This window comes from Limulus polyphemus, unplaced genomic scaffold (genome assembly GCF_000517525.1).
Source record: "Limulus polyphemus unplaced genomic scaffold, Limulus_polyphemus-2.1.2 Scaffold17, whole genome shotgun sequence".
NCBI classification, from domain to species: Eukaryota; Metazoa; Arthropoda; class Merostomata; order Xiphosura; family Limulidae; genus Limulus; species Limulus polyphemus.
This window is the reverse complement of record NW_013665627.1, coordinates 708,295-725,623: the sequence shown is the minus strand read 5'-3', so window position 1 is coordinate 725,623 and position 17,329 is coordinate 708,295. Positions and strand designations below refer to the sequence as shown.

General features: G+C 32.6%; 1 protein-coding gene across 1 annotated transcript in view; it reads left to right on the top strand.

The window, feature by feature from the left end:
- Window positions 1-16,981, top strand: part of LOC106457536 (putative inorganic phosphate cotransporter) — a 37,004-nt gene extending 20,023 nt beyond the window's left edge. The window contains exons 8-10 of the mRNA XM_022383671.1: window positions 1,662-1,817; window positions 10,154-10,239; window positions 16,127-16,981. Coding sequence (XP_022239379.1) covers window positions 1,662-1,817; window positions 10,154-10,239; window positions 16,127-16,342 — 458 coding nt within the window. The 3' untranslated portion in view covers window positions 16,343-16,981. The remainder of the gene's footprint in view (window positions 1-1,661; window positions 1,818-10,153; window positions 10,240-16,126) is intronic.
- The last annotated feature ends 348 nt before the right edge of the window (window positions 16,982-17,329 follow it).

Below are 17,329 nucleotides of genomic sequence, written 5' to 3'. Positions count from 1 at the left end.
TGAAATGTTTTTTCCATTAAACGACGCTTAGAAGAAATAGAATGATGAACGAGTATTTGTTTATGTTGAGCAGAATCCAGGAATTCGTCATTATGGTAGATATCGATCACCAACTCCAGTTGTGGTTAAACAGTCATATTTGAATGCTACCTCCACCATACTTAATTAACTGATTGCAGACAATTATTCTTTAATTTCTCACCACTAGTGCGATGAACTACTGATGTTTATTGGTACCAAAAATCTCGCAATTTACATCAACAGACCAAAGTAATCTTTCCCAGGTACAGGTTGTCCAGTTTTTGTAAATTTTTGCAAACTTAAGTCTCTTATTTTTCTTACTTTACGGAAATAAAGTCTTTGTATCTGCAATGCACCATTTTAGCAATACAATCTACGTCGTACTATGGAAGGCCAGTGATTTATTAAGCTTTGCTGTATGGTAGCTGCTAGATACACGTTTGTCTCTTGAGTGAAATAAGCTTTAAGTATTTAACACCTAACCTGGGAAGACCATGTGGTCTTTCGAGACTGTTCTTGTCTTCAGTGATACCAGTTTCAATCCATCTTTTGATTATATTTAGAAGCCTTCTTTATACAAAGCTATTATACTAGGTCGTGCTTCACCAGAAAATGTGTCTCTTGGAGCCATATTTCGTTCTTGAAGGCAAAGCACTCATGTTAGAGTCACAGACTATAAAAAAACTACTTTTTTACAAAATCAAATAACAACATCAAAGATTAAGGAGTCAATGAATGTGTAGAATACTTTTTGATGTTCGAAGTCAATATAATAGTTATACCATTAAAAGCTGCATGTTCTAACTTTCAGAGACATAACTATTGTCAGTTCTAACATTTTTACACCTTATTGTATGGAATATACATTTAAACCAAACATATTATTTGGAAAATATTTAAATAAATAATGGTTTTAGATTAACTTTATTGATATATTTCATCATTGGATACTTTTAGCACAGGAGACTCAATGGTGGTCTCTAACTTATTCACAGTGGTGTACTTTTTATAATAGTTATAACTAGATAAAGTTTCATTTAAGTTGCAGAGCAGTGGTATTTCACCATTTATGCAGATTATTTTATTCAGAGTGCAAAACACGAAAGCGAGTGAGCAAAGAACGAAATAAAACAAACGAGACAACTGCTTTGGTCTTTATTTCACAGTTTATTTAAATCTCTTTTTTTCTAAATAATATCTAAAGGCATAAAATTAGTATTACGTTACAGCTATTTATGAGAGACGAGGTTTTAACAGTGAGCAAACTTGGATTTTCACTGCTAAGTGTGAAATGGCCGTTCTTTTATGATAATCTAAATGTTTTATATAATTTTGGTTTGTTTGAACACTTCGCTCTCACGAAGGTATTGGCAATATATTTTTACCTCAATTAATCCATGAAGTTTACTTTTCAGAAATATTACTTATATATTCTTATATGAGTAACTATATATGATATTGGTTCTTAATATCACTTTCTTGTTTATTATAATTCATAAGCTACACGTACTATAAAATGAATCTAACAGTAATCCATTACCTGCTGACCTAATAACGTTTGGCATGTAATGAAATTCAATCTTTCTGAAAATAAAACTTGTTTATAAGATAAAAATAAGAACTTTTTTTTTAACGACTAGGTTGTATAGGACCAGCTTTGTGCTTGATTGGCGTAGTTTATGCAGGCTGCAATAACACCTTAAATGCTGCTCTCTTTACTCTAGCCATGGGTTTTAGTGGATTTTCATATGCTGGATATTTAGTGACCCACATGGACTTGTCTCCTGACTTTGCAGGTATATGTTTTAATAATTTAGTATCTTAAAATATTTGTTCTTTTTTTTCATTCGAGAAATTGCTTGGAAGTTTAGAATATCTTACAATCATTCAATCCCTTCTATAAAATGTTTTGAACAAGTACTTTGATGTAAACGTGTGAAATCACGTGGAAAATGTAATATTATTTAATATTTACGTATAATTTTGAAAGAAGATTAAAAATTTTAATACTCAAAGTAACAATATCAACAAAGCTATCTTTAATAATGGTTGGAGACGGCTTGAATGATGATGATGACAAAACCTTGTCGAAACTTTATACATTTGTTGTTATGTTAAACCTATATTAAAGTTTTTCTTCATTATCCATTCAAGCCGTCTCCAACCATTATTAGTCGCAAAGTGGGTTCCTCGTCATCAAATTTGAAAACTATCTTTATCTACAATAGCTTTAAAAAGTTTCCAAATATTTTATTTTAAACATCATTGCTAGTATATTAATACCATACAAGTTCCTAAATTTACTTAGCCAACTTTGCAATCACGAGTTTCTTATTAAATGATATAACTTCGTTACAATATAACGTATCTAATTTTTAAAGGTGATAATAACCACAGCATCTAGAAATCTAAAAGATTTTCCATGTTTATCACTTCTGCACTTTTAATGTTTCCAGAATATTTATTTAGTTACTATATTTATGTTCGTAACTTGGTAACTACAAATTTGGCATTTTTATGAGCTGTTCTGTCACATTTGAAAATATATAAATGCTAGAAAATTCACGTACAGAATTTTAGCTAAACTAAAATCACCAAAAAGGTGCTTTAAGTACTAATAAGTTTAAAAACAAAAACAAAAGTCAATGATTTTTTGAAATTAAAGTTTAAAACTTAATTTTAAATATTTTATTGTTTAAAGATGTAAATATACAGTTGAAGTTTTTATGAATGTTAAGAGAACTGAGTATCTTTGAATTAATATAATTATCAGCCTTTTAGGACTTCTGTCTTTTCCTCTAATTTTTATGTGCCCGCAGAGAAACATACATTCTATTATTTCTTCTTGCTTTCTTCTTCTTCTTCCAAACACTTTTCAATCGACCACAATTCCTTAGTTTCTCAACAGATCGACTTGAACCTCAGTAGGGTTATACCTTGGTCCAATACACCCAGACACCTTTTTCATTTTTTATTTAGACATTTTAAGGATTTTATTAAGTCAAAAGTAAAACAACCCAAAAAGTATATATTTTGGGCTCCTGTGCGGTCATATTCACAGCAATCAAGGTGGAAATTGATACAAATATATACTTTTTTGCACCGAACAAGTTGACTTTAAAAAATGGAGTTGCCCATTTTCAGTAATCGTAGGGTGATCAAGATGCCACAAAAAGCTAACTTTTAGGGTTTTTTTTACAATCATTCTCCCGTGTTTCGGCCAATCTGCATGGGACCTGGTATAAAGATATTTTTTTACAGGTCCCAAATAAAGATATAGACAATTTGGGAATTTTGCTAATTTTTTCAGCGAAGAAAGCATAATTTGGGGGTTATGTTAACTAACCATGTGTATGTCAACCACCTTACATGGGATTTGATACAAAAATACTTTCTTGCAGCAGGTTCCAAGCATTCATGTAAACAGTTTACGAGTTTTCTGTGATTTCGACGATTTTTTAGCTGTCAAAATTAGCCATTTTGGGATTGCGTGGCAGAGACATGTTGTATTCGCCCGCGAATGTTGGTCTCTTTAATATGAATCATTCTGTATGAAAACCATTATAAAACATTCTTATACAATATAAGAACTTAAGAAACAAGTGGTTTATCAAAAACAGTTTAGTCCCATCAGAGTGCACAGAAGAATCACCATTTCCTAGAGACATGAAAACCTCATTACAATTGTCTTTCTTAGAATTACCCATGAGATAATTTATTTCCTAGAATTTCATTAGTTTACAGAGTGTATAGGACGAAGATATGCTCGTCCCACTGAGATAAAGTAAGATAAATACTATGGAAAAAACTTTTAGATTTCCTGTGGAAATTGAGCCAATTAGATTTGATGAAATACAGTTCAGGAAATCTGTTCTAATGCTAAAATCATCCAGAAAAGTTGATATAGACCAAGATTAATGTTTATCTATAACCAAAACGTTATAAGGAAAATCATCAAAAGGTGATTTGTTTCAAACTTTATAAATACTGGACGTAATACTAATGCTATCAAACAAATACGTTCCACAGGAAATTATGAATCATGTTAAATATACTATACAGAAGTTTTGAGATGATTTTTACGCGGGGTCACCATATTTACAACCGGAAGCAAGAAAGATGTGTAGCCAAACGTAGCATATGGGAAGTTTAGAAAAGAACCTCAGAAACCCTTTGTAGCAAAAGGCGGAAAAGAATTCAGATGAAAAAGCTCAATCGTGAAATCCGGAGTAGCTGGACAATACTAATTAAATTCAGCTGAAATTAAGTAGAAACTCTCTATTTTGATATAACTCTCATTATGAAAAAAGTCTATGTTAGAAAACATCCACAAAAAATGGTGTAATATAGATATATGAAAAAACATTAATAAAACTACTATTTCCCAAGAGTGAAAAAAATGTAATAATTCAGTTAAAGTTGTTGTTGTTTGAAGTTAAGCATAAAGCTACACAATACGCTATCTGTACTCTGTCCACCACTGGTATCGAAACGCGGTTTTTAGCGTTGTAAGTCTACAGACATACCGCTTTGCCACTGGAGTGGCTACAGTTAAAGTAGTGACAACTTCTCATCTTGATAAGAAGGTATGAAAATATAAAATATGCAAAGATGAAACTATTCAGTTCTATATAGTTTAAGTCTCTCTGAAAATGGTAAATATCAAGAAATGTATATAACATCAGAGGTTCGGTGTGTCTATATTAATACTAACATCAATGAGTTAATTCTCGTACACAACCCGCTCTTTGTAAATGCTGTTAGAGATACCACAGAAGTTGTGTTTGAAAGAAAAAAGGCGCACAAACTTCCACTGCTCACAGAAACGTTTTTACTTAAACAGTATTTGTCATTTGTCCATCTCCTGAAGAGCCATTTAAGATGTCAGTTAGTATTTCGTACAAGTTGCTTTATCGCAAATACATACAAGACGGAAAACAAAGTAGATTGTCAACGATAGAACATGTTGAATCTCAGCAGGAAAAAACAAACAACGAAGATTGATGCATTTAGAGTAAGAAGCTTTTAGGTTAGGGATTGTACTAGTTGTTATTTATGAAATCCATTACCGTTACAGATTCAAGCTCACCTGTTCATTATATTTCACCTGTTCATTATAATCTGAAAGACTAGATGACTACAATATCTCCAGAAATAAGAATTACCTATCATTCACTGACGTTTTCAGATCTACTGAAAAGCTAATACTTTACTGTAAATATTATGAGAATCATGAGAACCATGTAAATTAACAGAGTCAGTCTCGAGCATGACATATTGAAATTTTACTAATAATGGGTTTAAGTGGTCGTTGAAACAATTGAAAGACGTGCACACAGAGTCTATCTTTTCGTTCATTATTTACTATGGTTTAAAACGCAGTCAGAAAAAATATCTTTCAAATGGTATCTTACTATTATCAAACATCTGTGATGTAGAGATAAACATTTAAAGAATCAGCGCTGTTCCAGCCACAAACACATTTTTATATTCACATAATCTTGAGAGTTGGGCATTTTAATGCGAAAAACTTTCTAGATGGTTTTTGTTTATATATGTTGTTTGCGACTGATATATGGAAATGTCTATAGAATAAACATGAACAATTTCAACAGTTTATGGTCTGAGCGAAAATTTGGAAGAGCAGCTTTTTGTTTCATCTCCAAGAGCAAGTAATAGACAGAACTACACGAAGATAGTAATGGATAAAAAAGGGGAAGTTAAATCAACTAGCGAACTTAAGCTTCAATGGCGTGAAGATTGGTTGATGAGTTTTTAAGGACACTGACCTCTGCATAAAACTTTTTCTGGCCAAGTAAAGAATTCTGATTCAATGTTGTTTACTGAAATGTGTAAATCTTAGGTATCAAGAAAACCAAGTCAAATACCCATAATCTTTCCTCGGGTGAATTGTTAAAACTATCCAACAACATGTTAATTAAATCTACTATCTATATAAAGGTAAACTTATGAAAGACGAAATAAATGAGCACACAATTTTCCACTCCCATTAACGAGATACAAAACCGCGACAATGGTTCCACGTCATCATCTCTGAGCTGCTAGTAACAGTGAAGCTGTGGCGATGGGAATCCACTCAATGTGATGGTTCAGAGTCTATATTATGATCATTTTTATAATTAATGAAACGATAATATCCTACGTTTCAACTGTTAATTTTCTTTCGACTCAAAAGAATCCGGAGAATATTAGGGGTAGTGAAGCCAAGATGTAAACATGGGTTTTCAAACTGGAAGAAAAAGATGCTTTTCACTTCTATGGAGATTGAATAGGCTACTAACCATGGAAATTGTATCTTATTTTTTGAAAACTAAAGGCGCCTTTGGATGTCTTCCTATACTCCACTCTTATCATAATAATTGTATTATTCCATTCCCTTGACTCTGGGAAAACAGTTTCCTGTTATAATAGAAGATATATTGATGTTTGTTTGTTTTGAATTTCGCGCAAAGCTACATGAAGGCTATCTGCGCTAGCCGTCTCTAATTTAGCAGTGTAAGACTACAGGAAAGGCAGTTAGTCATTACCACTCACCGCCAACTTTTGGGCTACTCTTTTACCAACGAATAGTGGGATTGACCATTACATTATAACGCCCCCACGGCTGAAAGGGCGAGTATGTTTGGTGTGACGGAGATTCGAACCCGCGACCCTCAGATTGCGAGTCGAGTGCCTTAACCACCTGGCCATGCCGGGCCCTATTGATGTTTAATGGTTGTTTTAACATAATGTTGTCGTTCTTTTATCTGTTACAGCACTTTTAGTGTAAAGTTTCCTACAAATCAAAGTCCATCCATTTGAAGAATACTACACACATTACACATTAGTTTGCAAACGAAAATCTCAAATCAGTCAGAAATAATATGTAAAAAACAACATAATTGCAGTGCTGATATGATTATAGAAACTGAAAAGAAAGAGGAGTGAGGCTTGGCAAGGTGAAAAGCCATATTGGAAATCTCCTTCACCCCATCGTTATAGATGAAGGTGAAAATATATATATATATATTTGTCAGACTTGCTTCTTAATCAATTTATGAAATATATGATGTGATACTTTTAATTCTCCATCTGACTTAACAATTTTCGAATAGTACAGTTGCATATAAGGGTACTTATGCTATCGTCATGTCAGATGTTCTGATATAAATGTAAAAGTTGTCGTACTAATTTTCATACGAATATTAAGTGGATATTTAAATTTTTGCCTGATATATGTCATTATGAAGATGAAGTTTTTATTAAACTAATTAGGCGGCCTAATAGTCGCTGTCGTAATTTTACTTAGCATTTTAAATTCAAAGATTAGACTGTGAAAGTAAATTTTCAAATTTTTACGAGAGTGTGGAATTTAGGTAAACATTTAAAAGAGTTCAGAGAAATTATTTAGAGCTCTCTAAAAATTACTGACTAACATTATCGCTCAATAATCTAAGTAAATTTATCATATTAGATTCGTAGTTTAATGTTCACGAACTTGCAGCTCTTTATCTGTATTAGGTTTAGATAATCATCACAAAATGTGAACATTCTACGTGTTTTTGATGTTAAGGTAGAATAATAAATCTATTCTACAATTGTGTTTGATTAAGATATTGTAGTGCAATAATGTTACAATACATTGCAATCCCAATTAGCCACGTTAATAGCGTTAACTGCAGGCTCTGTTTAGCTTTTTAATTAGTTTAGACGTTTGAAATATTAATTGGCAAGAGGGGGCAATGGCTTCGTGGAATGGATGTAGCTTAACATGTAGAATCTTCTTGAAATCTTAGAACACTATTAAAGCTATTTATTTATAAAAAGTGAGTTAAAGAAGAGTAGCTCTTACGGTTATTGTGCTATCGAGTTTGCTAGTCAATTTGTCTTTTACTATGAGCCAGTTAGTAATTTAACTCAATTTCATGAACAATGAGCTTATACTTCATTGAAGTAATAGAGATACGAAAAAGTGTCATTAGTACAAGAGAAGCTAGAAAGTATGTGAAATTCTTGTATTAGCAGTTACTGTGGAGTTGTGCCTGTTATCGAAATTAATTAAGCTGATTTGTAGATAATCTAGTATAAATATAAAATGCAGTATACAACCTAAAACAATCTGCTCAACAAAAGAAACTGTTACAACAACACGATAATAATCAAATTGAAAGTGTTAACAAAGAGTATTTCACATTAGGAGGTATAAAATAGTTGTTAGGTAATAAAAAAATTCATGATCTGGGAGTTTTGTTGTTGTTTTAGAAAAATGAGCTAACTTAGAAACATCAGAATGTTAGTCAAGTTACTATCAAATATATGAGCAAACACCCATTTAATTACCTCCAAAAAAACTTACCGAATTTCTTGATGCATGTTTTATAATATGTAATTAGGTAAAAGGCTCCAGCCATGATATGATTCAGAACACGGTCTGCACTTTCAGTTATAATAGTGCTATATTTGTGAAAAAGAATCCGGCTATCCACCCCACAACTAGTTAAATTATGAATTGGAAAGATTATCTAAAATATTCACTCAAGAGAACGATTTGCCTAAAAGAACTTTTAGGAAAATAATTAATGAAACTAATGTTGAGAAGTTATCCCGTATTAAAACCTATAAACAGCCACACAGGAAAAACATTATCATAAGCGCAATTCCTTTCATTCAAAAAAATTAGAGAACTCCTCAAAAAAGCTGTGGAAACGACAACTGAATATAGAGCATCAACATCAGTTTTGTTGTTGTCATTACACACAAACCATAATTAAAAGTCAACAATATTGTGCAACATTATCCTTGCGAAAGGCAAAACAATGAATCAGTTTATGAAGTTAAGTGGAGTCTTTGTGATCATTCTTACGTAAGTGAAATGGAAAAAAATCGTGTCAACCAATGTTTATCAAGCTAAAACATCATTTTAAAGGACCCTCGTATGTTTGAAACATTTCAGAGAAAACACACTCATCTGAAAACAATGTTAAAAGTAAACGTATAGAAACTGTCCTGAACGGATAGAAAACAGCTTAAGCTATGTTAATCGAACATACAAAACATTAAAAAAATACAAAAAAATCTTCTCTATTAGTTTACCTTTAAACAGAGAACAATCCTCATAATAATTTGCAGCTAACCATTTAATAATATACTCCTCCAATCTAACGCCATCTATGAGGCATGCTTGCAAATTTTCATATGCTTCTTGTGCTGTAATTTGAATCATGTAAATATTGTTAAAATGTTAAAAATCGCCCTAACACGCTCTAAATTGCTTTTATAAAATTTAACTTTCTGGCTTATATTTTTCTACATGTTTAACTTGTGTTAAGAGTGATTCTCGTTCGCTCCCAAGTGGCTAAGGCCCGGCATGGCCAGATGATTAGGACACTTGACTCGCAATCTGAGGGTCGCGAGTTTGAATCTCCGTACCACCAAACATGCTTGCCCTTTCAGCCGTGAGAGCATTATAATGTGACGGTCAAACCCACTATTCGTTTATAAAAGAGTTGCCCAAGAGTTAGCGGTGGGCGGTGATGACTAGCTGCCTTCCTCCAGTCCCCAGTGGCGGTATGTCTGCGGACCTACAACGCTATAAACCGGGTTTCGATACCCGTGGTGGACAGAGCAAAGATAGCCCATTGTGTAGCTTTGTGCTGAATTCCAAACAAACAAAACAAGCCTTTCTTCAGTCTTTTAGTGCTAACTTAGAGATGGCTATCGTGTTTCGATACCCGTGGTTGGAACAGCACAGATAGCCGATTCTGCAACTTTGTGTTTAACAACCAACAAATAAACAACGAATCTTGTTATTAAATAATATTACGCCAAATATTTACTGTTCTCATTTGTGTATCCATAAAACATACGCAAATATATTCGTTTGTCTTGAATTTCGTCTAAAGCTACTCGAGGGCTATCTGCATTAGTCGTCCACAATTTGGCAGTGAAAGACTAGAGAGAAGGAAACTAGTCAACACTACCCACTACCAACGATTAGTGGGACTGACCTTCACATTATAACACCCCATGGTTGAAAGGGCGATGGGGATTCGAAGCTGCGACCCTCAGGTTTTGGAAAATAGAATACTGCATTCGGAGTAACGTGTATGTGACTATAACTTTTGTTTTGCAGGAACATTAATGGGGTTATCTAACGGACTTGCCCAGATGACCGGATTCATTGCCCCAGCTTTTGTTGGAAGTTTAATAGAGCACAATGTAAGTCAGAATTATTTTCACTCTTCATGTTTTTTGTTGTTGTATTTTGTAACACGCTTATGTTCTGTCAAAACTTTCATTTTTTGGAAATATGAAGATAAATATGAGACTCTTTGGAAGCCTTAGAATATCAATGAGTATCAATGATTATGGGAGATATAGTTCCAAGGATGTAGTACAAAGGACAACAAATAGGAGCACATGGCGAAAAATGTGACTTATATGTAGTCACATAAACCAAATGATTTATAATCAGCTCAGGTTTGGTCAGATACCAGTTATGAATTTTCAAATTGAATTTTTAGTAACTAAATGAAGTAAAAGTAAAAAATGTTTATATTAAGAAGTCATTATCTCCTATTTTTCGTTTATTTCCAATCAACACTGCAGCGAATGCAATATGTACAATAATAATAATAGAAAATTAAGAAGGATTAATTCAAACTACTTCCTTCTTGTACCACCATGAATGTCTACAGAAAATAGTAATCCTTTCGCACGATTAAGAACATACCCCAAACCTTTGTAGGACGGAGTGATAAATTTATATTATTTTGGGACCTTGTTTCAGATTTCGTGTTATTACTGTGAAAAAGACAACGTTATGAATAACTAGCTTGATGACAGCCTGACAACTCGTGGAATTACTTGTTTTAAACTTTAAAATGATTTAGTGCGAAATTGTTTTTGTATTATTCGGTACTCAACTTCTAGTAATACGTTTCCATTATTATTATCTTTGTTCAAGCAAGCTAGCTACATAGATCAAAACCAAAATTAACTCATTAACGAATAAAGTTATTTTAATATACTGTTCTTACTTCTAATAGTTAAAATGCATTGTTTCATCACTTGGGTACCTCTGCTGTTAACAATACTTTCAGTCTGTATTCTGGAATATCGTGATACTCTGTTACTGCTAAAAAGTGAAGATGAAGTGAACGTTTAATGTTCAGTTGTTGCCAATGCTCCAACATTCCTGATGTTGACGTATGTGACATGGTCTTATACTAACTCATGTTGTGTGTTTGTGACTTTGTCCGCAAATTCCACCCGCAGTTATGAAGTTAGCAGGACCAAATTTAGCAGACAGACTGGTGATATCAATGGGAGTGTATTTATCTGTATGACATACATCCCTAATAAAGGTAGTCTAAAATGCGCCAGGAAGATAATTCAGTCATTATAATGCTTTAGGAATAGGTTGTTAGGGTCGCCGAACACAAATTTGGCATCGTATTTTGTGTTCCTGGCTCCCCTCGGGATACCGTTCATACCCTCCCTCGCAAGCTGGTGGGACAAAACGTGACATGTCTGCTCTGGTACCAAGAGCGTTTAAGGACCCTCTCCCTTTGGAATAGCTATACAAGTATTTCGGGATAACAGAGGAACTTCGTCGGTACATTGGGTCTTATGTCAATCGTGAAGGAGCCTTTGAATGGAGCAGCCGAGTGATGATACTTTATATTGGTATTTAGATGTGTATTAACTTGTGAAACATTTCTTCCTCTTTGTTTAATCAACTTAAATCTTTGAAACATTTTACATAATTTATTCCTTAAATGGTGAGCTTACTGTCACAATTATTTAACTTTCTAGGACATGTTACCGTCTTTCCGGTTAAATTATACAGATTTTCAAAAATACATATAACTATAGTTAGTTGTGGTAAAAGACCTTACATGTGCATAATTTAAATAAACTGATAACACCACAATGTAAAAAAATGCACAATAATGTATTAACTTTATGTTGTGGCATTTTTTTTTTAGTTTGTTTAAAGGTTAGGAATATAGAAGAAAATATCTGATATTTTTATACCCGTACTGGGCAGAGCACAAATAACCCTTTATGTAGCTTTGTGCTTAATAAAAAACAACAAAAACAAATAAACGTCTAATACAGCCTAGTTCATTTTTAGGCCTAAGCTCACAAGTAAATTTTAACATAGACTCTGAAACTAATGTAGGCCTAGCTTCAAATACGACATTTAAATATCAACTGCGCCTAATTTATAAAATGTCTTCACAAAGCTAATAGATCGATAAACAATACAAACTCACCAACTAACTGAATGGCAAAATAGACATGATAACTCTCACTGAATAACGTTTCTGACACTGAACTAACTGAGTGGCACAGAAAGGAATCATTCGCTAAATACTTCACTGAATTCTCAGTGACTCTGACTACTTTTATCTATAATGTACTCTCATTTTTACAACTTTCACGAAATTTCTTGATAATTTTAGGTAGTCTACGAATAGTTTTATGAACTTCTTAAATCTAGCATCATCATCATGATTAGCAACATTCCTCTATCAAAAAATTAAATTATAGCATTGAAAATATAGCTTCCAACACTGCCCCCTTCCTTTGAACGATCTTGATATACAAATAAAACAGAGTTTTAACTGTCTATTCACCAAGTCTTTTTGGTATTTTTCTCTTCCCAAGTCAATGGGATGAGATCGAATGAACTCTTGTCCTTTATCATCACTGGCTGTTCTGGCTGAGTTCTTCCTAGGTCGATTAGCTCTTTGTTGTTCCATTAATATGACTGGGCTCGAAGACTCATCCTAAGGATATTGTCTACTTGGCTTAATAACATCTGTTGATTCCTCACAGTTTCTATTGGTCATAATGACCATGCTTCCCATATTTAGAATGGTTTTCCTTTTCCAAACTCCTTTGAAAGAAGTTTTTAACCCATACTTACTTTTGTCTGTAGTTGCTGGCAATGTGTCTTTTCAAGTTACACTTGAAACATATATTGTATTGTAGCTTATATGTTCCATTCTGTGTAACTAGTTGTCTAATTAATCCTTTCAGTTCTTCTGGTTGAACTATCATCAGAAGGAAATGGCATTTCAATGCTACTTGATCTAATGATCCTGTAACTTGTAGATGACGCCTTTAGTTGTTTATCTGTAACTTTTGTGGATTCACGTTCCACAGCTACAAACTGATGAAGTTCTTTCAAAGATGTACACCTACTTTGCTTAAATCTAATTCGCGTATCCTCATCCATCATAGCATCTGTAAATTGCTTACGTGTCATGGAATCCATCATATCATGTGGAACAATTAGGTAAGATAATTGGCCAAGCCTTTACAAATCTTCCACATGTTTTGTTCAGGTCGTTTGTTTCCACCATACCTTGTTTCGGAACTTTGTTTTGAATAATTCCTTCTGGTTTGTCCCTCCAAACATGTTGGAAAAGGCAAATGCCAATGCTTAATAGTTGTTACGGCTCTCAGTTCGAAGGATTCATAATGTATTTAAAGCCGATCTTTTTAAATGAGCTTCAAAATGAATAGCTTGTTGTTCTATACTCCATCTGTTCACTTTACAAAATATTTCGAACTGAGCTTAATATGCCTCCCAGAGTACTTTTCCACCATAGCCTTTTTTCCCCGATTAGGTGATGTTGTTGAATTGGAAGTAACATAACTGCAGTAGTTCAGGAAGGACCTGCAGTCACAAATGACACAGTAGTAGTGGTAATGAGAGTAAACCAAACAGGTTATCCTATTCGATATTTAATATTAAATGGTGTTTTGAGTTAGAGTTATTGGAGGTTGCAAAAAGATGCGTGGGTGGTTTGATCTTTATATTTATCAATTCTTTTTAAAGTGTTTTATTCTGTCATTGGTACACTTTTTTTACCTCATTGATCTTGCTATTATAATCGTTCTTTACATTATAGATGTTTTTGTACTTCTACACATTTGCTGTAATCCCTCTGTACATTTTCAATAGCTTTGTCGACCCTCTCTTCAGTCAGATTATTTTTCTTAATTGTTCTTTAAATATGACATCTCTTTCTTGTAACTCCTTTCTTAAGTGTTCGTCTCTTAGCTCTTGAACTTTATTTATGTTTTATAAATTTTCTTATATATTTGTACCTAATCAAGGAATTTCATCTCAATAAAAACTATTAATAGAAAAATAGAATGGAATTTAACCTTAAAATTTCATAAGGATAACAGTATATACATCATTATTTTGTTTAATGTATTGTAAGTGTTCAGTTGTATGATTTTTTTCAAATAATACACGTTTTATCTAACATACGTGAGAGAGTGATTGCAGGCTTACGCCAGGCTCATACTCAGTGTCAGGCTATAGCTTTCATCGCAAATATTTAATATAAACAATTTGTCGAGATCCTGAAAAATCATGATTGCCATAGAATTATAACGTTAGAGAAAGAAAGTAAAGATAACGATTGTTTTTAAATGTTACTGTTTTTCAGCATAGAATTCAGTTTTGCTCATTGTTTATTAAATTTTATACCACAATAACACATATTCTGTTTTTGTTCAGAAATATTGTTTTATCTGTGTATTATATTTCGCCTTTTATCCAGTTACTAGAAATTATTAATAGCATTTTTGTTCATGAAACGTCATTTATAAAACATCTTTTGTCTAGTTTTTAAAAAGATAACCATGTTCTGAAGCAGTGTGCTATATTTTTATGCTATTAAAGAAATCTGGCTGCATTAAAAACATTTGTTTTGGTTGTTCTTACTGAATGATATTTTAACATTTGTTTACATTATATTGTTTGGGTTTTACAATATTAGACATTGAAGAACTTTTTTCATTTAATTTAACGTATTAAATATGGCACAACATCATCCACTTAATTTAACATATTAAATATGGTACAACATCATCCACTTAATTTAACGTATTAAATATGGCACAACATCATCCACTTAATTTAACATATTAAATATGGTACAACATCATCCACTTAATTTAACATATTAAATATGGTACAACATCATCCACTTAATTTAACATATTAAATATGGTACAACATCATCCACTTCATTTCATTTTAGTATTTTGATAATTGTCCTCTGGTGGAACAGTGGTAAGTTTACGAACACTAAAATCCGGCCTTCGATCCCCATGGTGGATGCAGCAGATAACACACTGTGGCTTTACTCAAATTACAAACAAACATTTCAATAATTAATAAAAAATAGGTTTCGTAATAAATATCATTTATTTTACTTTTACAATTATCATATTCTTTATGTATTCATACGACCTACTAATAGAAATCACTTATAATAATATGTAGATGTAATTTTCTCTAACCTGGGATTCTTGGTGTTATAAAGTCTAGGTGATGCATTGTTTTTAATTTAAAATGTTTTACATTTACCTCAATATTTTACTAGCTACCCGTTTGTAATAATATCTATACAATGACTCTATAAATTTGTTTTAACATTTTTCGTCTAGAAAATGCGCTTTCTTACTTGGTTTATATTATCTTACTATCTTGAAAACATCACAATCACTTTTTGTATTAGAACTTCGCCAAAATACGAAGATTTGCACAAATATATCAATAGTTTTTTCAGAAAAATATGTTTACGGTAGGGGAAGATGGTTACAGAAGGATAAAATGTTTCTTTGTTTGAGAATTTTCAAGCAAGGCCATATAAAGAGATATTTACATATAACTTTTTCTAATTTTGAAATGATGGGCTAAAGGAGAGACATCTAGCGGACACCATTCTTCAACTACATTTGTCTGACCACCATTCTTCTTATAGGACACCCAAAATCCCAAAGTACGAATCGCATTTTTCCATCGACGAGTCGGGAGCTAGGAATCCTCGAAGTGACATTATCAGAACACTAGTTCAATTCTGATAAAAATAATAACATAGTAGTAATTCTTCATACACTGCTTCTCTGTGTATTTTTGGTTTTATTTTGCTATTCAATACAAGTACAATACTTTCTATTTGTATATATTACATAGAACTAAGTTAAGTTATACTTTCTATCTTGTGAATGGCAAGAACGCCGAAGGAAGATTTTTTTAAAAAGATATAAATGCATTTGTTTTCTTTAGGAGACATTTCAACGATGGTCCATCGTTTTCTACACAACTTCTGTAGTTTATGTCATTGCAGCAATCTTATTCGTTATATTTGGATCTGCAGAGCTGCAACCCTGGGGTGTAGTGGTCTCTGAAGAAACGGACAGTACTGAAGAAGACACTACTGATAATTGTCTAAATCTCGATGATATTCCAGTATTTAGTGTTTCAAAGGTTATCGGTAGTTAACAGTATCTGTTTTTTTTATGTATTCTCGATTAAAGATGACATGGTATATCATATAGTTTGTGTTTATTGAAAATCCTCGAGGATATACAATATTATATATCTTAATAGCTGTCATTTACAGTTGACTGGATAAAGTGAGATTAGATGTATGCAACTTCTTCATGACCAAGCCTAATTCAGGACATCGAATACTTACCCTTTTCAGAATTATTTTATTTAGTATTATATTTCCGCTATTTGTGATGAACCCAAATATATATTTTACATCATTTTCAGGACAGACCTTTTTGTCTTGTTTCATGAGAAAGCCCATTTCTAAGGGCTGAAATTTGAGTTTGGGTATTTTTGATCAATAGGCTGTCATGTTTCTCTAACCCTTGTTTGATATTGTACAATATTGTGGATTCAGGTGGCTCACAAATTCTTGAACTTTGCCTTTAGTTTGTGGCCATATAAAAATCTATTGTTAATATATCTAAGTCAAATCCAGGGAATTAAAGTGGCGTTATCTTCGATATATTCTGCAGAATTTCTACAAGTATGTGAATTTCTTAGCTTTATCAGTGATAAATGTATACGAAATGAACTTAACAAAGCTGCTATTTCTTGCATTCGACAAATTAATGTTCCAGTAAAATTCTCCGTACACTGGAGAAAATGTAATTAGATATAAAATTCAAATTTAAACATAAGTTGTACATTGAAGCCAATGACCAGAATAAAACAATGATTTACATTTCAAAGCAGTGCACAGAAAGGTAATCATTCATTGGTTGTTTACAAATTTACATTTCCGTACTGCAGCATAAAATGTGTTGCTTCGGCCGTTAGGTGTTATCTCACAAATATATAAGAACGCTTACTATAAAAAATCTAAGACTACACTAAATATCACACATCGTTCTGCAGTAGCTGACAGTAGTTTTCAACTCTAGCTATTGTAAAGTGTATAATACAGCCCAAAATGAAAAACAACGCAGGAGAACA